Raw genomic sequence first — 24,152 nt, 5'->3', positions numbered from 1 at the left:
CAAGGCATTATTTGGCTCGTAAGGAAAGTTTTCAATGTTGTGAGTAAAGCGAGCCACGTAAGAAAAAAAAAAAAAAAAAGTGAAGAGCGCAACATAGACTTTTCGGGGTGACAAAGGCCTCTCCTCCCCCGACAGAAAAACACATAAACGCTATCCACCAAATATGTTACTACTTGATTAGGGAGTTTTCATAGCCAGTTTTTACTTCTCCGCTACGCTCTATGCAACGAAGACGTCGCTAGTGCGCATCAGTGTTCCGGAATGAACACCCCTCCATTCCATTCCGATTCCATTCCCAGGAATTAGAGTTTCCGAAAATTCCATTCCTTTCAACTCCTTGGAATGGAAACACTGGGCCCATTCCCATTCCTGGAATGGCTGAGCTTCACCATTCTATTCCTTTAATTTCTAAACGTGAATCCGAAAAAAAATCACTTCTTTGATTTGACTCGGCGCATTTTGAAGTAATCAAGAGAGGAATTTTAAAAAGCTGCTTCATCGCAGCCTTGCAAAAATCATGCGAGCACACAGCCAAGCAGAGTTTTGTGGCACAAGTTCAAAAACTGAATGATTCTGGATACAACAGTTCCTTATTGGTCGATGTAGCCGAGAGCTTGACCATTCCTAATGAAAAAAAGAAAAAAAGATAAGACGCGCCGACCGGCAGTGATACCCTACCAACACAAAGTGTCACACAACTTGAAACGAATAGCGTCTAAATATGATATTCACGTTCTAACATCAGCACCTGATAAACTTAAAAACTTTGTCCTAACTACAAGAAAAATGCTCAGTCCAGCACGCACATAGATATATGTCAACTGCAACGTCAATATCGTATACGAAATCCCGTGCACCTGTGGAAGAGTGTACGTATATCAATCTGAGCGCTGTCTTAATGTGAGACAACGTTAGTATGACCTTTCCCTACAATCGTGACCATCAGGATACCTAGCCATACACGTCAGAGACAGTAAATGCACTCCTCTATTTAATAAAAAAAAGAGTCCTCAATCGCTTTTTGAGCAAGAGAGCCAGATAAATTTTTGGGGCAAAAACCAGAATAGAAAAAGGAGACGTGCCTTAGCACACCATTAATATCACTGTCCGAGAAAGTGATAGGGTACCTCAACCTTTTTTTCTTAATCCGCTGGCTTTTCTCTTTATATAGCTCTCCTTTTTCAATTAAAATTTTTTGATTTTTAAAACTTTTTTAATAATTTTTAGTTTTTTTTTTGCGCGAATGCATTCAGCATTTTAATTTAGTTTTTTCCTCTCATTTTCATCTTTGTCTTATCTCGCATTAGACAATCAGTTGATAGTAAGCGCTTGTCCTGATCGTATCTTTGTTCTGTCGTTTTGCGTTTAAGATGTCTACCCAGCTAGCCCAACAGTTAATTTTAATTTTATTTTTGGGTCTTGATCTTGAGGAACACCGATAGTTGCGAAACGTTTACCTGTGACCCTGTACCAACTTTTAAACTCAGGTGTTTGCCCTGAACACATGCGTCCACCAGCCAGTCGCGTTTTCTGTTAGCGTTGCCGATGGCGACGTCCAGAAAATCGAAGTCATTGTTCTCAGGCTGTAACTCGTAAACGGCGTCTTCTTCGCTGCAACAAGATGCGAAGTGGTTCTGACCATTGCATGAGTAGCAGGTCTTTCCGTATGCCAGGCAGTGTCGCAAGGCATGCCATCGATTACAGCACGTACACTTCGCCGCGGGGACTTGTCGGAGCGCTCTTGCTGGTCTTCATAGCGTTAACGTCGAGTTAAGGCCCTTTCACACTCTTGCGACCGAGTAAGACTGAGAAACCAGACCGGTTTTTAGGCCTCTTGTGACTTTTTAGGACCAGCTCCACTGCAGCGCATCCGGTCCTAAGACGTCGCAAAAGACTTAAAAACCGGTCTGGTCTCTCCCAGTCTTACTCGGTCGCAAGAGTGTGAACGGGCCTTTATTCGTTTGTTTCACGCCAGATTTAATTTTGACAAGCTGACATTTCTGCCACCTTGCATAAGGTGACAACCTCTTCCGAGGTCAGGTGCTTGCCCCTGAGCATCTTCTCTCGAAGGTTTCGCAAGTTTGTCCCAAACACCACCTGGTCGCGTAACCATACCGTCTGCCAGGGTTCCGGAGCTGAAGTGCTGCGCGTGTCTCTCCAAAGTACGTAGAAACTTCTCGAATGGTTCCGCCTCACACTGCAGACACGAACAGAAGACATATTTTTCACGAATTTCATTTTGTTGCTCCACGCAATATTCTTAGAATTTGGCGGTCACTGTGGCGTATTCTTCTTTGTTTTCTCCCTCGGTGAACACAACGTTGTTGAAGACGTCCACGGCTTCCTCTCCGGCCACGCTGAGCAGCACGGCTGTGTTTGCCGCCTCCGATCTCAGCTTGTCGGTGCCTGTACAACACCGAGTTGTTCCCTAAGCATAAAAGTTGCTTTTCATGGCTTTTTTTTTCTTTTTTTTTTTCTTTTTTTTTTCTTTAACAGTGAAGTTGTAAATAGCTTGTTTTCCGTGGATCTCAGGTCCCGAATTGGATGCAAAATCGCTGCATTCTATGCAAAATCTCATACGTCTCATCACTTCGATATGTATTTTCAGTAAATTAGTTATCAATAGGGATCATTTTCAAGATCAGTAGACTCTCAGGTAGATGATGAAGGTTTCTCGAAGATTTGCCGGTGTGCAACCCGCGTCGGCCATATCAACGCTCGCACCGCCCTCTCTTTGTCGTCGTTCCAAGCGCTTGTGCGCCTAGTTTCCTTTCCTTCCGTTTTCCCGGGGTGGCGTCCCTTCGCGCGTGTCTACTTTCCACCGGGTGGCGGTCCCGTCGCGCGTGTCTAGTCTCCTCCGGCTCCTCGGGGCGGGTCTGTGTCGTGTGCTGAACAGTTTCGCTGGTCATCCACTTCCACAGAGTGAAATGGCTCATAATTTTTAATTTAAACCAATATTTTGTTTCCGCCATGTATATATGGTTTTAGTTAAAGCGGCATAGCACTCTTCACAGAGAGAGGGAGAAAATAAAACTGTTGGTTTTATATCTCCCTTTCACACTTCTTCAAACAAAATAAAAGACCGCAAAGCTACACCAATTTAACCTAGAATAATAAAAGCCCAAGCACAAGCATTTTCACGACATCGCAGTGAGATCGAGCGCAAATTTACCACGAATGCCTCGTCAACTTTTGTCTGGGTCTCGGGTGCAGTCAATGCGTCGAAGGACTCTTGGTACCGGGTTCGGGCCCAGTTGCGGAGTCGGCGCTACACTGCAATGTGATGACGTACCATTGAGGTAGACGAGGCCATGCGGTGTTGGCTACACCCGATTTTATGCGTCTATATTACTCTAATCTGTCTTGGTGTTTAGGGGTTAATTCTTTCAGTCGATCGGGGCTTTGAGATCTTGTGCACACGTGTGGACAAAGACAGGTGGCGAGTTTCAAGCATCTAATTATCGCTTCCTAGCCCACGAGAGTGCTGCATTAACCAATCAGAACGCAAAAGAAAAACATTCTGAACTAAGAACGAACACAATAAGCTACAGACAGTGTTTTAAAGTACAGGGTGTCACAAAAGAAAATTTACACGGTCTTTTTTACCGCAAAAATAAACTAGGCATCGCCGAACGCTCATTCTCCGCCCAAAGGTAGAGCTAGAGGTCACAACCAGATGCCAAAGTTTCAGCCCAATCCGATAACTTAATCAAAAGTTATAAGCGATTTTCTGAAAATTTCAATGGGAAAAAGGCGGCCGACGGAGTTTTCAAACACATGGGGCTCTATGACACCAGAAACCGAAAACGGGCGAAAATGGGCTCCATTTTCCCATTCAAATTTTCAGAAAATCCCTTATAACTTTTGATTAAGTTATCGGATCGGGCTGAAACTTTGGCATCTGGTTGTGACCTCTAGCTCTACCTTTGGGCGGAGAATGAGCGTTCGGCGATGCCTAGCTTATTTTTGCGGTAAAAAAGACCGTGTAAATTTTCTTTTGTGACACCCTGTACTTTAAGTAGATTGTACTTAAAGTACTACTTCAAGTAGGGTTTAGAAGATTTGTAATTTACTTGAAGTATATTTTGGTGACTGCACTCTAAAAAAAGCCCGTGCGCCTACTTTCCCGCACAACACTTGGAGAGCCAATCACCGCAACTTACGGAGGCAGCTAAGCGAATGACAATGCCGAAACATACGTTTAGACCAGAAAGCGTACTCTGAGTTGTGACATTAAGCAATGCAAGCGTGACGTTTTGTATTGCTTAATGTCACAACTCAGACTACATTTTTTGGTCTAAACATATATTTCGGCATCGTCATTCGCTGAGCTGCCTCCGTAAGTTGCGGTGATTGGCTCTCCAAGTGTTGTGCGGGAAAGTAGGCGCACGGGCTTTTTTTTACAGTGTATGTACTTACACTCTACTTAAATTTTTTTTTTTTTTCTGGTACTTTCCGAGGAAAGCACAACACCTGAATTCAAAGCACGTTCCCCAGATTTAGTCCTGTTAAATTTGTGACGCAAAACGATGCTTACTCAACTTCGAAGGAATATTGGAAGGAATATTCAACTCTCACCAGTAACGGGAACAGAAGGCGCATTGCTCATTTGCTAATTTCTCTGAGTGAAGTAATGGCGGCTGTAAGACCGATACAAATCAGTGCCTTATGAACTTATTGTGTGAAATTGTTCGTCAGCGAGAGTAAATTAACTACTTTGTGGCCATTTGACATTATCTAATATTCGCCGCCATTTCCAAAAACTGCCCCTGGGACAATGCATACCAGTTTATCAAAAAACTGCATAGGGGAACTAACGTGCAACATGAATGACTGTGTTAAAAAGTACTAGTTCTTTACATTAAAGGTACATCGTATATATAGTGCTTTACTTCAAGTACATTGGGCCCTGTGTACTTAGTACTTGAATTACATAGACTCTTATTTACTTTGTACTTTTTAGACGTACTTTACGCAACACTTGCTACGGGGATTCATCCTGCACTTACAGGTTGTGCCGCAGGGCAGCGAGCCGAAAAAGAAGAAGGCCGAAGCCGACGCGAGTCTGTTCAAGGTGTCCGAGAACTCGCTGAACCTCCTGGTCGTCGTCGCCGTCATCGGCGGCGTCTTGCTCGGAGCACATATACGTCAGGTGAGTTCGTGCGAGCACTCCCAGAGGCAGCACGTTTTATGTTCCTTTGTCGGGGCGATTTTAACGCAGAAGACGCTATAGCCGATATCGCGTTTCGTGATAAGGTTCTCGCGCGAGGGTGACCACTTCTTTTTGCTTTTTTTTCTTCCCCTTAAATGTTTTACACTCACACGTTATAAGGTGCTCAACTCTGTTACTGATTCTCCCGCTATTGAGCAGAATCTCATTTCACGTTTGCTAACGTCCACGATAGATGGACGACCTTTTGAACATGAAACGTTCTTTGGCTTGTTGCACGGCTTGACGGATTTGGTGAAGCCGTGGCCTTTGACATCACATCACTTCAGTTTCCCTGCTTGATTTAGCGGCAAAATTGGTGTCACGTGACCTCAGCAACAATTCAGCTTTCCCGCTAAATTTAGCGGGAAAATGACGTCACGTGACCTCGTGTCACATGACCTACATACAAATTCAGTTTCGCCGCTACATTTAGCGGTGAAGTCGACGTCACGTGGCCTCAACGCCAATTCAGTTTCCCCGCTAAATTTAGCGGGGAAAATGAATTCACGCGACTTCATGTCACGCGACCTGTACGAAAATTCAGTTTCCCCACTAAAATTAGGGGAAAAATTGGCATCACGTGATATGATGTCCCGTGACCTATAGTCAAATTTAGTTTGCCCGCTAGATTTAGGGAGGAAACTTACGTTGTGCATACTACACATATTCTGCTTACCCGCTAAATTTAGCAGGATACCTGACATATGACCGGCTCCAGCCCGTCATTCGCCAAACTATGTGGACACAGGCTCAGTTTATCGCTAATAGTTAATGGTGCAAGAACGTTTCACGTATACAACACAATTGCCGAGCTATTTGCTGTACAATTGTTTTACCCTTCTGGTTTAGAATATGGCGGTCCATTTACACGGATGCATCCGACAAGTCAGAACCGTCGGCATACAGCCGACAGTTCTGTCGTTCTGTCGTGGACTTCTTCGCTGGTAATTCCGAGGAGTTCAAAAGGAGTGTTTTGCACATTTTTACGCTAGTCATTTTTTCCCCCTTGTCGTTCGCATCACGTGCGTGCGCCCCTCCTAACGACTGCCAGATATTCTGGGGCACAGTAAACACCAGCTGATTGATTGGTCGGTTTATTTATTTATTGACAGCTTGTAAATAAGTCTGAGCAGTGCCGTCACGAGGGTCAGCGGCAGCCGGGGCGGTAGCCCGCCACGACCCCCCCCCCCCCCCCCGCCCCCCGTTCTCGCGTGGTCCGCCGCACGTCCCCCCCCCCCTCCCTCCCCCCCCCCCCCCCTTGTGACGCCACTGATTATCTGAGTTCAATTTCCTGCAGAAAACGGAGGCATCCAATCGCAGCGAACAATGTAAGAATCCCAGTCAATGAGGACGCCCAGAATACGATTCGGTATGAAACATCCCTTGTGTACAGGGAGAAGGAGCAAGTGGAGCATCATGGTCATTGACCCTGTGCACATCGCATCTTTTTCAGGTCTAATTCGTCATTCGAAGGGATGTCACGCGTTGTTCGCAGTGCAATTGGCTCTCTTGTGTTCTACTAAACTTGCACATTTCTTTGTCTTTCTCTGCTGGCGCCCAGGGCACGTGGTCTACGCCCGTCCTGATGTACCTGGACATTCCCGGAGAACTGTACATGCGCATGCTGGAGTCCCTGGTCATTCCCCTGGTGTCGTCGAGCGTCATCGCCGCCCTCGGAAGCATCGACATCGTGCTCGCGGGACACATCGGCGTGCTGTCGCTCCTCTACTTCCTCCTGGCCACAAGTGGGTGCCCGCCCTCTGCCCTCCGCTCCCGTCTCGTGTATATGACGTCACGCCGAGCTGGCAGCCGAACAGGGCATGTCCACCGTCGCTGACAGCTTAAGAAGCTTAAGGCCCTAGCGAGTCCTCCGTATCTTATGATGGCTCCGCAGCCAATGAGAGGGCATGTACCAATCGATAAGAGCTCCGAAGAACCATTCACGACACAAGGAGCGGGAACATCATTGAGGCCGTACCTCCCGTTTCTTGAGCTGTCAGTGCCCATCGTACAAAGGCGTGGCGCAGCCGTCGCGGTAGCGATAAGCGCCAAAGTGTTGGGGTTCGGGAATTCTTCAACGCAGGCATGGCGACATCCATCGGCATCGCGGTCGCCTACCAACTCCAGTCGTGGAACAAGCCCTGCTGGAGCCGGAGGAGAGCCACGACTGCCGATGCGTTGCTCGACCTCCTCAGGTGACTGGTTGGGTCACCAGGGTCACTGCATCGCTCCGATCGGGACATATAGACGCTTTACACACGCGCCAGATTACGGCCGCCATTGCTGACCTTCTTTTGTGTTGTGGAGATACCGAGTGACTGAAACGGGTGTTGACGGGCCTCCAGAAAGGCCAATGCTGGGTAGAAGGACGGAATAGAATTTAAGATTGCCATAACTTGGCCTGGTATGGTAATGATGAGGTGAAGAAAATTCAATAAGAGGAAACAAAAACTGAAGGTCAGTTATGGCGGCGCCCATGCACAGCTGCTGCAAAGCGTCTATACCTCTTGTCCACCAGACTCTATTAAGGATATCCGGTGCTTCTATATTTCCTGCAAAGTGCTTGGGAAGGTCAGTCGCCGCGATCTACGGGAGCTAGTTCGGCGAACGTTATTGGTGAGGATGACATATGTTTAGACCGAAAGAAACTGTCTGCATTGTGACACTGTGCATGTCATAGAAGCATGCAAGCGTCATTCTCAATAGCGCAGTTCAAGCAGTTTTTTTGTTTTGTTTTGCTGTTTAGACATATTTGGAGCCTCCTTTCATTCGCCGAGCTGTCTCCCTAGATTGTAGTGATTGACTTTTCCAAGTGGTTGGCGGGAAAGTCGACGCTCCGAATTTTTCGGAGTGTGAGGTCTATGTCCATGGAAATTGCCCTGGCTAATAGATTTCGGAGGTACCATCGCGATCGTACGCTTTCGAGTCATATTCTGGTTGCGAGCGAAAACCGTTCTTATCGCCATTCCAAGCGAGGTCACGACATTTAGCCGTCAACGCGACAACCAAAGAAACGGGCAAAGCCTATTTCCGAACGGAATGCACTGCAAAAAGCGACGCAGCCTAGACGTCTAAAACATGAAGCATAGGAACAGGTAAACCAAACGCGTATATGAGCAAAAAAAGAAATAAATAAATAAATAAACGTAAAGTTCGGTTGGTAGTATACTACTATACTATATACTACTATACGCAGATGATACGAGTATAATCATTTCTGATAAAAATTATGAACATCTTGTTACCAGAGCAAATATTGTTCTATCTAAATTAAAATGTTGGTGCGAAATTAACTCCCTCCATATAAATACTAATAAGAGCAAGGCTGTAATATTTCAACTACATTCTAGAACTCAAACAAATTTATTCCTTCCTTTCAAATATGGTTCTGATATTATTCATTGTGTTGAAAATGTCAAAACTCTGGGTGTATTTTTTTCCTTTAACATGTCCTGGTCTGAACATGTTAAATATGTTCGTACTAAACTTTCAAAAATAGTTGGAGTAATAAACAAATATAGAAACATTTTACCTACCAATATCAAACTTCAAATTTTTAAATCATTATTTTTCCCCGTCTTAGGATACGCGATCTGATATGGGGATCCACTGGTTTAACCAACTTAAATTTGCTCCGCGTGCTGCAGAAAAAAGCTCTTTGTGCAATAGACAATGTTCCTACGACCTCACCATCATTGCCTCTCTTTGATAAATTTTCCATAACCGACGTGTCAAAACTTTACAGTCAACGCTTAATATTAACGTACCAATCGGCCCTAAAAGGTAAATCCGAAACATTTCTGAACCTCGCTGACCTTCATTTGAAAATTCCAATTTATCAAACCCGTCAAATGCATCCATGGCAAATACCAAGATCACGTACGAACTTTGGACATCAAAGAATTAAACATGCACTTCCTCACTTACTAAATCATGTCGCATCGCTAGAAATTGATATCACTTCACTTAATAAAAATAGCATCGTTAACATTGTATAAAAAATGCACATTCTATGATTTATTAACATTGTATAAAAATGCACATTGTATAGTTTTTCTAGATTTATTTGTTTATTAAATGATCTCTTGTTGCGATGTCTGCCATGTAGGGGTGCCAAAGGCTCGTCAAGCTGCATATAAGCAGCTTTTTCTCTTGGTATCCACCATTATGTGATGGAAAATAAAAGCTGATTTGATTTGATTTGATTAGAGCAGTAGATCAGTGCTTCCAAACTTCTGCCACCCGTCGACCCATCAAATATTTAAAAAAAAAAGAACCTTCGATCGCACTTTTTTCTTTTCCTACTATTTGCAAGCAAGCGTTTGCATTTCAGTGCATGAACAGTCGAAAACAAAATTGATACTTAAATTTTATTTGACATTTAATATAGTCAGAGTGAGTCAGCTAAGCTAGATACCATCCCAAAAAATTGAAAGACGTTTACATATCTCTAATGCGAAATTAGAGTGCAGATCTTGAGGTATTTTGATTTTGCGGTATACCGTGACGGGAGGGTACAAAGGAGGAGGAGGGGAGGGGAGGGGAGGGTCCTACTCCGCCTCCTCCTCCCCTCCTTCTACTCTCTGCCTCCTCCCCGCATCCCACAGTTTCACCGCTGAATTTAGCTCGAAAATTGACGCCACGTGACTTCAACACCAATTCAGTCTCCCCGCTAAATTTAGCGAGGAAAATGACGTCACATGACCTCGTTTGACGTCACCAACGAACAAATTAATTTTCTCTGCTCAATTTAGCGGGAAAATTAACGTCACGTGACCTCAACACCAATTCAATACCCCGCTAAATTTAGCGGGGAAAATGACGTCACATGACTTCATGTCACGTCACCTGTGAACAAATTCAGCTTCTCCGCTACATTTAGCGGAAAAATTGACGTCATGTGACCTCAACACCAATTCGATTCCCCGCTAAATTTAGCGCCCGGAATTTTAGCGCTGGTTCCCAAAGTCGACGCCGCTAAACACGGGAACCAGCCCCTAAAACAAAACTCTAAAAAAGAAAAAAAAAAAAAGCATGCCAGCAGGAATGATTGTTTTTAATGACTCGAGTGAGCTTGTTTGTTAGATCACGTTTTCTTAAAACGAGGCCCTAGTTTGGACATCGCAGCTCTCAGTTCCGGCTCGACGTTGAGCTGCGACTTTGTTGTCGTCAACGTCCCCGCAGGGAAGCGGAGGTTCGCATTTTTTAGAGTTCCCTAGCCGCTTCTCGATCTCGTTGAGGTCGTGACATATTCGCAGTTTGGGACCAACATTTTGGGAAGCACTGCAGTACATAGACCCGTTCACACACTTGCGAGCGACAACGACCGGCTGAGACAAGACCGGTTTTTAAGCCTCTTGCGACGTCTTAGGACCGGATGCGCTGCTGCGTTGCAAGAGCCTTAAAAACCGGTCGTGTCTCTGTCGGTCAAGCGCCGTTCACACTCTTGCAACCGGGTACGACCGAGAAAGACCAGACCGGTTTTTAAGCCTCTTGCGACTTCTTAGGACCATCTCCGCTGCAGCGGAGCTGGTCCTAAGAGATCGCAAGAGGCTTAAAAACTGGTCTCGTCTCTCTCACTCGTGCTCGGTTGCAAGAGTGTGAACGGGCCTACAAATGCAAGTGTGTAAACGGGCCTTGCAGCTTTTTTTTTTTTTGGTAACGTATATAAACCGGACCTTATACGTTTTTTTCTTTTTCAGGAACATTTTTCCTAGTAACTTCGTGGAGGCTTGCATCTACACGGTATGTCGCGTGATATCGATTTGAATCAGTACTTTTGGGCTCCGGGGCGCATTATTTAAAGGAAGGAAAAATAAAACAAACACATTAAATAAAAGTAATTTCAACACGTGCAGAAGATGTCGCGTTAACATTAACAGTAATGACCATTTATTGATTTGTAGTGTGATGATATTGCCACTGTGCGGAGTCCAAGTTCGCCTGCATCTTGTGCAGGGGGTCGCGGCGACATCAGAACGCTGAGCTGGGATTGGCCTTGATTGGAAGTATAGTGGGGAGACCTCAATGGCAGCTAGCCATGCAGCTAGCATTCAGATCTGCCCACTATCCTTCCAATCAGGGCCAATCCCAGCTCAGCATTCTGATGTCGTCGCGACCCCTGAACAAGAAGCAGACGAACTTGCTGCGCGGGGGCAGTGAGCAATTCCGACTTTGAACTGATAGTCAACGTGAGAAGAAATTACGAGGGAGGATGAGGGCGCTTATCTTGTAGGTCAAGTTGATAATACATTACTGCTTTTCACTATAAGTGTGAGCGTAGCAGAAGCTACAAGTGCGAGCTCCGGGCTTTCAGCGTCCCTACGCGCGCTGGTGCAGTGCAAGCGCTGCTCAGTGCCACATGCTCGCGCTTGTAGCATCGGCCGCGTACGAACTTAAGGTAAAACAAAGTATAGCATTTCGTGGGGAAAAAAAGAAAGGAGCATATAAGATATTTTGCGACGCAAGGAAAGGAGAAACATACTTAGGGTTCCGTGTTCTCGATAAATACCGATACATCCCGAAAAGTAACCCCGTATTAGTATATACTCGGCGTTGCTAGTTGCGTGCGGTACAAGTAATAGCAACACCAGGCGAGGGGAGAGAGGGCAAGCACCAGGAAGGCTGGGAAGGAAGAAAGGAAACTTTCCCTCCGCTCTAACGTTCCTATATTTGCTCTTCCTTCCTCTCCTCGCCCTCCACTGCCCTCTTCTAGTGCCTTCCTAGTGCTCGCCATTTCTCTCTTTGTCTGGCGTTGCCTTCGCCTGCACTGCACTTTTATCAAAGTCGGCGAAAACCAAAAACCCTCGAATCGAAACGATCCTTGACTAAGATAAGCCGACGCTACGCGGGATGAAAATTTGTGTTTAAGGCTTCATTTCATCTTAACACTGAATTGAACCCTCACTGAACTGTCCGTGAGGCCGTTTCATTTTTCGGAACCACATTCCCCCGTCCGCGTTTTTAATTCTTTATGGCACAAGTACGTTCCTTAAGTATTCAGATCATAACCGATGTTTTGAAGGCTTTGGAAATCTCAGTCCCGCGTCTTATTTTCCGAATAAGATAAATTCAGATTGTTTAATGACGCCCAGAAATGGAAACCAAAAAACACCTACCCCCCCCCCCCCCCAAGGAAAAAAAAAGAAAACACTTTTGTTTTTGACGAAAAAAACAAAAAAAACTCTTAAAACACGAACTCTAGTACTTATACTGCGTGGTCGAGATAGTATCGAATCAGATACAAGTGACTTGTGACGTTCTGCGTTATTAAAGTTAGCACAAGCTAAAGGGTCTTCAATAAACGTACTTAATGTCCATGGGGGCTAACATATCTATTAGTTATTTGGATATTCTTGAATATTTGTGCTAGGTTGGGAAACTATGTGTTCTCAATCTGGTTTTGTCGTGATATTTTCTATAATCGGTGAGAGTAAAGTGGAAACTGCTCCTACCTCTTTCCACTTTGGCAGAACCGACGCTGGAGAGGAAGTCGCCTCCTTTCCAGCGTTCGCTCTGCTGAAGTGGAAAAAGGTGGGAGGAGCTTCCACTTCCCTCTTAACCTTTCACCGACTCTATTTAACATGAGCAGCAATATATTTCTAGCGCGTCACAAATTACAAGAAAACGGTACCGACATAGTATGACGCTTTTGATTTTTTTTTTTTTTTTTTTTTTACGAGGAGAGACCCTTAGAGCTTTCGCCACATGGGTCGCAAATTGGGTCTTGAGATCGCACGTTACTTCTTCGCAGACGGTCACCATAGGAAGAAACGCAACTGGTAAGTACAGTTCCCGCCAATGAACGAATCTTTTAACAATTGCCAGACGTATGCTTCAGTTTAAAGAAATAAACAAATGAAAGAAATTTTGTTTCTAATCAAACACACGCGATTATATTTCCTATTGTGAAAACGGATACTGAAGCAGACGGCCGGCGCGGCATAATTCGAGACCAAGATTAAAGGGTAACTGCAAAGAAAAAGAAGTTTTTTTTTAAAAAGCCTAATTGGGACAAGCATGTCACAAAACAAATGTTCCGCGAAAAAAATGATTTCTTTTATCAATATTTACGCCACAGGACGTAATTTAGTAGAGTGAGAACCTCTCCACGTTTGAAACTCCCGCTCTTTCGACCCCCGCGGAAGAGGAGTACGCCCCGCCCCTCACTCTCCTTGCGTTGCGGAGTTGAACCGTTGAACGACGCAGCGTCTCGACTTCCGGCAAGATCTGGCAACTACGCCAGGCCGCGGTATTGTTTTGGTTTGACGCGGTTTGCGAGCACATGTAGCGAAGACGTGACCGGAGAAGTGCCCCTGTGATGTTCCCGGAAGACGGAAAGTATCGTTCGTAATCGTCGTGCGCGCTTTGAAAGCGAAGGGAGTCACAGAATCCACGAGTGCGCAACCACAAGCCAAGGTTCACGACAGCGCTGCGTTGGTTTCGGCGATCTCGTTCTGTTTTGTGCAACACGGCGATGCGACAGAGCTGAAACGTTCGTGCTGTGTGTAATGCGGTGCTAACACGGAGCGCAAACTGGAACTTGTGGGGTTGACGTTCAACCAGATAAGTCCCGTCGTCGTCAGCTGATCCAGTCAAACTGGTCCGGGAGGACGCTGGGACCGTTTTTAAAAGTAAATCTGCCTCATTCTGTTTCAAAATGTGGAAGTTTGCCGACGCATACCGTGAGTAAAAAGCTGCGGGCGTTTTCAACAAAATTACGTCGTTTTAATTGAACAATGGACTCCGAATTGTTGTCCTAAATCTGCCGTTTTTATGCTTCGTGTTGGACTGCGTTTGCACAGCGACGTGTTGCATCGTGCGGTGTGAATAAATTTGGGCACGATTTCGTAGCTGCCTACAGATGCATGAACTGAGACCATTTTTACGTAGTGGACATAGTGCTTTTTTTATTTTCTGTCTAGTCGCGGACGTTAGGTGCACACGGGGCGAATCTCGACGGCCTCCAGAGCGATATGACGAGAACGTAACTAGACACGTTGGTCGCTACGCGAAAGCCCGATTGCCTCCAGCCAAATAGCATTCCTTTCGGGGCAACATGGCTTCTGGAAGGCTCACTGTCGGGATCACGCATCTGACATCTCCGAAAAGTCAGCATTTGCACGCGCAAACAAGCAAAACAAACAACAAAAAAAAGCACGCTAAGCAAGCAAAGAGGAAAACGAAAGAACCGCGTCGCTGCTAAACAGGCACTACTTCACTTCAAGAAGTACCTGGGTCAGCACGAAAGGAAGAAACACTGATCACTTAGGCGAAACGATTAGTCGAGGTAGGCGAGACAGGCGGGAGCAGAGACTTCGGCGGCCATGAAAGAATGGCGAAGCTTTTGTTTGTATGAATCCAAACGGAAGTGCCCGTCTTGTAAACCTTTTGTAAAGAATAATAACTCTCAACACATGGATTATTCTTTAAACGTAAAAATATGCCGCTCAAAAGGAAATTGCAACATATAACAAAGGTTTAACAACCAAGACCTAAGCTGTCAATCAAACTCTTAGCCAATGAGAACCTTTTGGGATTGACGTCACATAATCACAACTTCGTGGCGCGCGATTTAAAACGGACGAAATAGCCGCAAACTAAAATGAGTCTCATGCAATAAATATTGCTGTAAAAAATGTTTTTTCTCGCGGAAAAATTGTTTTTTGACATGCTTGTCCCAATTAGGCTATTGAAAAAAAAACTTTTTTTTCTGTGCAGTTATCCTTTAAGGATAAATTAGAGGTGTCAGTATGAGATGTATTAATATACATTATGTTTTAAATATACCTCACATAACTCGCAGGTTTGTAGAAAACATGACAAAATAATTACGCTACGCTAGTGATCGAGTAATCTACTCTAGTCGGAAGTGGTTTGGAAAAAGCGTGTATCTGAATATACTGATGCTACACCAAGATTATGAAAGCTTGACGAATGCCCAGCCTCTGAAGAATTTAGGCGAGCTAAAATTTCCACATGAGCATTTTTGCCAACAACAGTGCACATAAAAGACGAATAAGATAAATTGAAGGCTTTCAGACCCGGTTCTCAGGTTCATGATTGAGGCGGTCAGAGTCATCAAAGAAAGTGAAACCTGACGTCTTGTTGAAACCTTCGGGCTTCCATTATAATCAAGGAGAGCTGACAGTACATGCCTTCTTGGTTGGTGCATGGACGATACACGCCAACGCGAGTCTGACGTCACGCCGATGCGGTGGCGCTGCGGTCGGTATACGGCACAAGCGCGGATGATTCACTTCAAGCAAACCCCGTTTCCGCGCACGACAAGGGCCCATATCTGGTGTGGGCAAACGCTAACTTGTTCGTGAACAGCGTGTTGGTTTATAAAAGCACAATGGTCGAAGCGTGGAGCAACCGTCGCTTTGAATTTTCGCATATATCTCGCCATATCGTGTTTTTGTTTTTTTTTTCGTTAGACGAGGACGACATTGTCATCTCCAAGGAGTCCCGCTCCAACATGTTGGGCATCCTGTCCGTATCCATCCTGCTCGGAGCCGTCCTGTCCGTCACAGGGACCGAGTCCAACGCGCTGCTCAACATCTTCATCGGCCTCAGCAACGCCTCCGTCACCATCTCGCATCTCATCGCCTGGTGAGTCGGAACGGCGGCCATCCGTAGGCCATTCCAAGCTCCTTTTCCGTCCTACCATTTTTCTCTTCGGGGCTGTGAAACGCTGGGAACGAGGCAATCTCGAGGTCACTGGAACGTACTAACGTATATCACGTCGCGACAAGTAATTTATTCACCCTGAGGATACGTTTTGTGCAGCAAACACTTGTCCCGGTGTCTCTGACATTGGTGTTGTCTAAGAACACCTGTCGCCTGGGTCAGGAGCGGTCAAGCACACATTTAAAGAAAGCCCTGACGCGAGCCCGACAACCATCTGGCACAGGTACTCCCCCGTAGGCATCTTCTTCTTGGTGGCCACGCGCACCAGTCAGGTGCGGGACACGGGGAGGGTGTTCCGCTCCATCTTCGAGTACGTGCTCACGGCGCTCGCCTGCCTGCTGCTGTACGGCCTGGTCTTCCTGCCGGCCCTGTACGCAGCCGTGACGCGCCGGAGCCTGCGCCGCTTCCTCAGGCTCACCACGTCGCCCATGCTCAAGGCCGTGCGCTCGGCCTCAAGGGCCGTCTCCATGCCGGAGACCATCGGTAACGGGAATAAGGTTTCCGCTTTGTCTTCATCTACTCCTTCCCAGTGCTTCTCACTCAGGCAAAATGCCTGTGAGGGCAGAAACTGGGGGAGAGGGTAGACCTAAAGCTCCTTTGTCTCCACTGCACTCGTCGAACGCTTTATAACGCGGAATGCCGGCGTCCGGCGTTTGCCTCTCGCACTGGAACGCGTTCGACGAGTGTGATAGATACAAAGGCCGCTCACTTTGAGTCTACCCACTAACGCAGCTTCCTCTATACTCACAAAGCCTGGCAGTTTGACGACATAGCCATAGAGTGCCCGGTTGCGGATTTGGAGCGCGAGGATCTGGTAGCACAAAGTACCAAAGAGCCATTTCTCGGGAAACCTGGACGTCAGAGCACAGCTTTTGCAGCGGTGAGGACCCGAAAAACACTTGTTCGCTCGGGAAAAGTGTGTTTCTGCGTCTCGCCGCAGCGGGGCGCCAGTCATGTGACTCTCCTCTCATCCGCTCCACCTCTTCCATTTCGGCGGCCGCTTCTCGTGGTGATCTGCCAGGCTTTAATCATCAATCAATCAATCAAATTTTTTTTATGATTAAAGCCAGGCTTTAATCATAAATAAATCAAATCATCGCAAACAAAGCTAGGCGTTCTAACATGCCCGCGCGTTCTCGTCTCCTCCTCTCGCCCAGTTTCCGCCCGCATAGTCACTGGGCTGTGAACGCATGCGCCGCGTCTGATGTGTTCCACAAAAGAGACCTGCGCATGTTCAGTACTTTCGGAGCGTAAAGCCGCGTTTATGGTACTGCTTACACAGTATGCAAAGGACAGTCCGCAGACCCTGCCTGAGGCGTGTCTTTTCCTTGTGTGTCGGTCCTGTCAGATATTGGTCATGCGAAATATACAGGAAGATCCACTGGTGGATTTTTAGGCAATCCGTTAGCATGACCTTTTTAAATGCTACATACGTCCCTCTTTAAGAAACGCTAACACCTGACTTGTTATATATTCACTTCTCTTCTATGGCTTTCTCTATTTTTGTTGTCTCTTTTTGGTCAGTGTTAGCGTTTCCTAAAAGGACACAAGTGTGTATCGTTTTCCAAGGGTCATGCTAACGGATTCCCTAAGGATACACCGATGCAGCTTCCTGTAATATTTTTTATCCTTTCTTGTCTTTCCCTGTCAGAGATCGTTTACGCGCCTGGATGCGGTCATCCATGTCACTCGTGGAAAGAACCACGATCCTACCACTCTTGGAAGGAACCGCATCCATATCGCTCGTGGAGGGAACCACATCTAACGTTTTAAACACACATCACAGCCCCTGCACCGCTACTACGGAAACCAAGGGCGAAGAACAACCGGCGACGGTAGGGCGGCAACTGAGGACGCACGCATTCCACCCCGCCGCGGCGCAACACCTCCTCGATAACAAATTATAGTGCTGGATGAGACGGCGCCATCAGAGAAGGCCAACGCTATAGGCGCAGATTGGACACGACGATTGCGTCAACGTTCGGCTCAAACTTAACTCGAAGCCAAGCGCTGACGCAGCACTTGTTTTCAATCCGTGCTCAGCGTTGGCCTTCTCTGATGACGCCATCTCATTTAGCACTACGGCTTTGTTATCTAGGAGGTGTTGCGCGGCTCCTCCTTCTCTCTGGCTGCGCGCCAGCTGTGCGCGTGACTTCGACGAAAACAAAAGGGCTTCTTCTGACGAAAAACCGGCGGCGTCTGTCAATTTGTCAGTGCCGGAGAAAGAGGGAGAGGTTGACGGGTGCTGAGGTGAGCGCTTCGAACCCGCGTCAGCCTTTCCCCCTTCCTCTCCCTCTCTCCCCGGCTCCGACAAACAACAGACCACCGGGTTTTTGTCAAAACGAGCTAACGCATTAAAAGCTGCATGCAGACATGTACAGACAAACATTCGTCGGACATGCTCCAGGCTAAACCTGTCTCCTATTTGGTGTGTTTACGGACGCCTCATTCGCGATCTCTCAATTTCTGCATGCTGACGTTATACACGAACTCAACTCTGTGACGTCACGGCGCGGTGGTGGCGCGTCGGTCGCACTTCCGGTCTGGGGCTGTGGGCAGAAGCCCCCATGCCAGACGTGCATTCCTGCGTTGTTTTGAAAGGAACCAGACAAAAACCTGCCTTCTCCTCAAAACGCTGCAACTGGAGCCGTGCCTAAAGTGTCGAGAAAGGTTTGAAGGTCAGTTTTCACGTGCTCGGTTCGTCCGAGAATCTCGATATGTGCCGTGAAAAGGGAAAAGCAGACGCCGTCGGACAACGATTGCTTGGGCGGGAAGCACTTTGGGTTGAATTCACAGATACTTGGGGTCATCAGATTTATTTTTGTTCACACATGAACGCCAGAAAACCGTCAGGTTGTGCGGACCACCTGCGGACTACGTTCAGTGCGTCTTAAAGTTCAAACGGCCACCTGATCGTTCGAACTGTCCTCTGCTCTTTCAAACGTTTCTGCCTGTCGTCTGCTCTCTTAGGAGACGCCGGCCCGTAGACCAAATATTGGCCCGGTACTTCATATAAGAAGTGCAGGCTTCAAAAGACTTATATTTGAACGTTAGTAAGCAGGCTCGATGTAAACAGTAGATGCAAAAGGATGTTGATCATTTTTACAAGTGACCATCACCGACTTGTTATCCCTAATTCACTTGGTGCGATTCTGCTTGCGATTTCCAGTATCGACGTCGACTACCTCAGCTACGGTTCACGCTTTTGCAGCCCGAGCGGCGTAGCAACTGAAAATTGCGAGCGAAATCGCATCATACGAATCAGGCTTTAGCGTACATACTGCGCCGTCCACGCGGAATGAATCGCCACATATCACATTATTCACGCGAAGTTTTGCGGTGTAACGAGCCTCGGTAATTTCGCTGACGCCGCTCAAGTAGTCAGACATCGCCAGGAAGGCGTAGAATCAACAATTCGAATGCGAAAATGTGCAGGGGGACTCACACTGACGCCGACAACATCACATTCCAATGGTTTGTTTATGGGCGACTGCGAGCTCCTTGCCCACACCCCCCATCGCGCATGCGCGGCGCCGGTGGCGTCCACTAGAGGCGTTCCGGTTTGTTTGTAAACTTGAGTTGGTGTATAAAAGAGCGCGATAGGCACGTCAGAGCACCGAGCTCTGGTTAGAATTATTGGAGGGTGTAGAGGCGAAGGCTGGCTGCCTGGGTCTCTGTACTCAGACTTGGAACCCGTTCGAATGCGAACGCCGAACTCTGGCGTTCGAAGGCGTTCAAAAAGTGAGTAGATACAAAGGCAGCCATGACCATCCGACATGATCACGACATGTAGTAGCGTGACGCGCCTGCTCCTGTAGCCCAATTCTTCGCCATTTCGGGACAACTTTCGTTGTACGGTCGGTCTGGGACGCCAAACGCCAGTCGAAGGCGAGTATGAGGCATCGTACTTATATTGTAACGCGCGAGTCGAAAACCTACAGGCGACTGTGTTCGTGAGTTGAGGCTTACATACATGGTCTCACCCTGCAATAAACTGAACCCGAAAGTCCTGTCCAATCACGAGCCAGCTAGGGACCTCGTGGTGCTCCGACGTGCGTATACCTGTAGTACGAGCCGGGCGCAATCACACGTACGTCGAAACAATCCGCCACGTGGCTTCGAACTCGCTCCTGATTGGACCTGACGGCTCGTAGCTTTGACCCTTAGGCCATCGTGAGATGAGAGGAAGTACATATGGTTTTGTGATTGCTACCCCGCCATACGCCTCGCGTAAAGAATCTGGCTGCACCCGATAGTGTCAAGTGTGTAATTCAATGTACAATTATTGTTATTGTTCCTACCACTTGCGAATTCTTCATAATTAACCTAGATTTTGTTTATTATTTTTCCTCACTTTATTTGCCCTCCCCCTTTTTTGGTAAAGCCGTTGGGCGCTGAAGGGTATATTGAATAAATAAATAAATAAAATATGTTTGCAGGAAATGCGTTATTGACACACATCCTTGTTTTGCCTCACCTATATTTTCTCGCATGATCCAGGTTTAAATGTCTTATTATATTTCCGTCCCGGATACCTGATACGAAACTCACGTGACTGAGAACTAAAGGAAACGAAAAACGTCTATATAAATAACAGGTGGCTCTGAGCATGACTTTTCACACGTGCTTGCGCCGTGTGCAGCGACACATCGCCAAAGTTAATTTTGGTCTAATCATATTTTCGGCCTCGTCATCCGCTGAGCTCCTTTCCGGATTTCAGTGATTCGCTGCTCCAGTGCTCCACGGGAAAGTAGACACGCGGGACAATTCAAGGTCGTAGAATATTAGCGTGAGCGTACTGCGTCCGTCGGTGGTGAACATTATGTATTGTTTAGTAACTTTAGTGGAGTCACTAATTTAACACACATGTTTGTTTGGCTGAAGCCAGCATGTACACGTCACTAAATACAGAAAGTGAATACCGTTACATGTCGCACTCACGTTGCAGCTGAGTACACTGCGATGGGTTGACATGCCGGTCTCGATGGCACTGACATGCTCTTCACCGGCCTTTCCATCCAGATATTCTGGACCGCTGAGCAAATGCATCAGAAATCGCATGGAAAAGTTTTGGTTTGCGTGACAGGCGTTCCTCTGGGAAAGTAGCCAAAAACCATTACTCGTTATCTCGGTTCAAAAATAAAAAAATAGGTCACTTGATGTTGTTAAAAAAAAATAAAGAAGTAACTGCGTTGTTTCGAAAAGGTATACATTGAATGTAGCGTTTAGTAGAACGCTCACACGCGTGCCCTTCGTATTGGTTCGTTTACAATCCGTGAGGGGGCCCCTATGTCAGTTGTAGAAGATAGCGCGTCTATAGTTACAGAAAGTCTCCAACGGGTCCGCCATTAAATTGCAAACGCTCTCCCATGGTTTTATGTTTTATCTTAGTGTGCCTTCATGTGCGCTCTGCTTAGGGTGGTGGCATCTCGCCATTTTGTCACACACGTTTATTTTTTATTTTTTGTTCAGAAGCGCGTGAAAGAGCGTGTCCCTGCACGCGCTTGTGGCGCTGACTGTGCTATGGCGACATTTTGTTTTCGTCGATTTCTTTGTATTTTTCCCGTGAGCGCGTGCTGTCGGCATCTGGTACTACAAAGGGTGGCATCACCCTAAACAGAAGGACATTGAGGCACCCTAGGGTGGAGACATCTGGCCATTTTGTCTCACGCTTTTATTTTCATTTTTTGTTCAGACGCGCGTGAAAGAGCGTGTCCCTGCACGCGTTTGTGGCGCTGACTGTGCTATGGCGGCATTTTGTTTTCATCGATTTCTTTGTATTTTATCCGTGAGCGCGTGCTGTCGGCATCGGGTACTACAAAGGGTGGCATCACCCTAAACAGAAGGACATTGAGGCACCCTATATCTGTCCATTAATACGGAGCAGGAAAATAAGTGTGTACGTTCCACAGACGTGCTGGAGGAGATCGAGGAACTGGAGCCACGCATCGTGCGCTTTGTGATTCCCGTCGGCGCCAACGTGAGCATGTCCGGCACCGCCGTGGTGGTCTCGGTAGCCGCCGTATTCCTCGCAAAGTTTAACGGACTCGAGCTGGGACCGGAGGACATGATAGGCATCGGGTGAGTGCATCGAATCGTTCGTAAGCAACCTTGTGCGCCACGCCCCATATATAGACGTGTGCAGTAATCGCCTCCTGCGCGCTGCCATCTTTGTCTGCTGGGCTGTGGAACGCCTTCCAAGTATGCGCTGTTGCTCTGCTGTGCGGTATATCGGACGCTGCGCACGCGTCCACAGCTCAGTGACTCGGCATTTTTCACCGGGGTGATAAGCGATACAAAGGTCTGTAGCATGTGCGCTATCAATAAAGAGCCTATTTGTTGATCGGGACATCGAGCTGTGCAGTCGTTTTTTCAGCGCGATATCCTGAGCACCTGGCAAGAGACGCTCCAGCGGCAGAAGAACTTGTATAGGGAGTGCCGCTCGGTTAGCCCCGACACATATGGGGGCCAACCCCGTTCTAAAGCAATGCTCAGTTGTCGCAGTTTTTTGGGCAAAAATTTGGGTTTTGTCTAGAAATTTGGGATGCTTAAATCTTCGAAAAAGACGAGATAGAGCCAAACTGGACCTTCATTGGCCAGAGTCATGGCTATCTTGGCCGTAATTCGCCAAACAAGTGCCAGCGTTAGGCTTTACTTCTGCTTGTTCGGTTTGATGCGGCAACTTTGGGCTTAATAAAGATTACCAAACAACTGCCAGATTTAGGCTTTACTGCTCGTTCTTCGGTTCATAGTGCCGTCTTTGGCTCAAGCCTGCCATTCTGGCAAGAAAGTGATAGGTCATAAAACGCCAAAGAAATGTAATCTGGCGTTAAAACGCCTAGGAGGACAACCGTATTAGGCCCAAGTTAGGCCCAGGATTGACAAGCTTGTGCCAAGTTAGGTGTTTCTTCTGGCGCCCTATAGGAACGGAGGTTGAGTAGTAGGAACTGCGTACTAGTAAAATAATCTAGTATAGCACTCAGAACCGCGCTTTGAAAAGACTCCACCAAGTTTATCGTTGCATTTGAACTTTGAAGCAATGTCCAAGCCAGGCGATTTTTATTCTTTCGCAATGCAAATCGGTACTATATCGCAGTCGGTGCCACCATGACGCGCCCTTGCAGTACTACGACGCTCTTCGCCAGCCTGGGCGCAGCCAGCATTCCAAACAGCAGCGTCCTCACGCTGCTCATGATCCTCAGGATTCTGGAGCTGCCAAACAGCGACATCAGCCTCGTGTTTGCAGCCGACTGTATTATGTGAGTGGAGCTCGGCGACGGCGCAAAGCACGCTGCGCTTCCAGCTTAGTACATCTCAAAACGACATACAGCCTGCGACAGATTTTAGCCGCCATTGTAGACCTTGTCTTGTCTTACCAAATGGTCGAGCCATCGAAGTTTGGCGATGCCCAGTTTGTTTCTGCAATAAACAAAAAAAAAAAGTTTTATATTGTGCGGAACGTTTGGTTCTTTTTCTGGTGACGAGCTGCCTGTTTAAATGTGGCAGACATAGGATATAAAAACAAAAAGTAAATTTAAAGTTTCGGGGTTGGATGCGGTTGAAACTAACCGTCGATCTGCAGCAGCATATCCTCCTCTATACTTGCAAAGCCTGGCAGCTCGACAACGGAGCCATAGAGTGCCCGGTTGCGGATTTGGCGCGCGAGAATCTGGTAGTACAAAGCATTTTTCGGGGAGCCTGTAGTCAGCGCACAGCTTTTGCAGCGGCGAGGACTCAAAACATGGTTTTCAAACCCGACGAGAAAAGAAGCGGTAGCCCGAGGAACGCGAGGAGCACGAGTGGACATTACACCGCTCGGGACAAGTGTGTTTCGGCGTCTCGCCGCAGCGGGGCACCCGTTACATGCCTCTCCTAGGGAGCCTTCATACATTTTAGCCACGTCTGTCTTAGGGTGGCGGCATCTCGGTCTTTTCTATGCCCAGAATGCACGCGCTTCGATCTCGTTCGGAGCGAGCGCTTAGCTCTGTCCGTTGTTTTGGCGCCATTTCAAGGCCCATTCGGCACGCGCAGGCAGTTTTAAATACAACAATGGGTGTCTTCACCTTATGACAGACGCACATTGAGGCACCCTAGCCTCTCCTAGAGTGCCTTCATACACACGCGCGCTTTTGCTTGAGTGGGGACATCTGAGCCATTTTTCCGCCCAATCATTTTTTTATGCATTTTGAAGCGCGCGCAATCTGGTGCCACTCAGCTCGGGCCCGCTTTGGCTAATGCACAGATGCCA

General features: G+C 47.0%; 1 protein-coding gene across 1 annotated transcript; it reads left to right on the top strand.

The window, feature by feature from the left end:
- Positions 1–6,797: 6,797 nt before the first annotated feature.
- On the top strand, positions 6,798–21,989 carry LOC115329428 (putative sodium-dependent excitatory amino acid transporter glt-4). The gene is made up of 4 exons (XM_040218465.3): positions 6,798–6,957; positions 15,652–15,826; positions 16,128–16,387; positions 21,817–21,989. The coding sequence occupies exons 1-4, from the start codon at positions 6,798–6,800 to the stop codon at positions 21,987–21,989; spliced, it is 768 nt and encodes a 255-aa protein (XP_040074399.3).
- Positions 21,990–24,152: the final 2,163 nt, after the last annotated feature.

This window comes from Ixodes scapularis, unplaced genomic scaffold, assembly GCF_016920785.2.
Source record: "Ixodes scapularis isolate PalLabHiFi unplaced genomic scaffold, ASM1692078v2 PGA_scaffold7__128_contigs__length_106722199, whole genome shotgun sequence".
Lineage (NCBI taxonomy): Eukaryota > Metazoa > Arthropoda > Arachnida > Ixodida > Ixodidae > Ixodes > Ixodes scapularis.
The sequence above is the reverse complement of the archived record's forward strand: the minus strand, read 5'-3'. Positions and strand labels throughout refer to the sequence as shown.

Excerpts from the sequence above, each read along its gene's own strand:
- LOC115329428 (XM_040218465.3), top strand. The coding sequence starts at position 6,798 with ATGTACCTGGACATTCCCGGAGAACTGTACATGCGCATGCTGGAGTCC. Across the intron at positions 6,958-15,651 it reads CTACTTCCTCCTGGCCACAA|ACGAGGACGACATTGTCATC; the intron begins GTGGGTGCCCGC and ends TTTTTTCGTTAG. Across the intron at positions 16,388-21,816 it reads CTCCATGCCGGAGACCATCG|ACGTGCTGGAGGAGATCGAG; the intron begins GTAACGGGAATA and ends TACGTTCCACAG.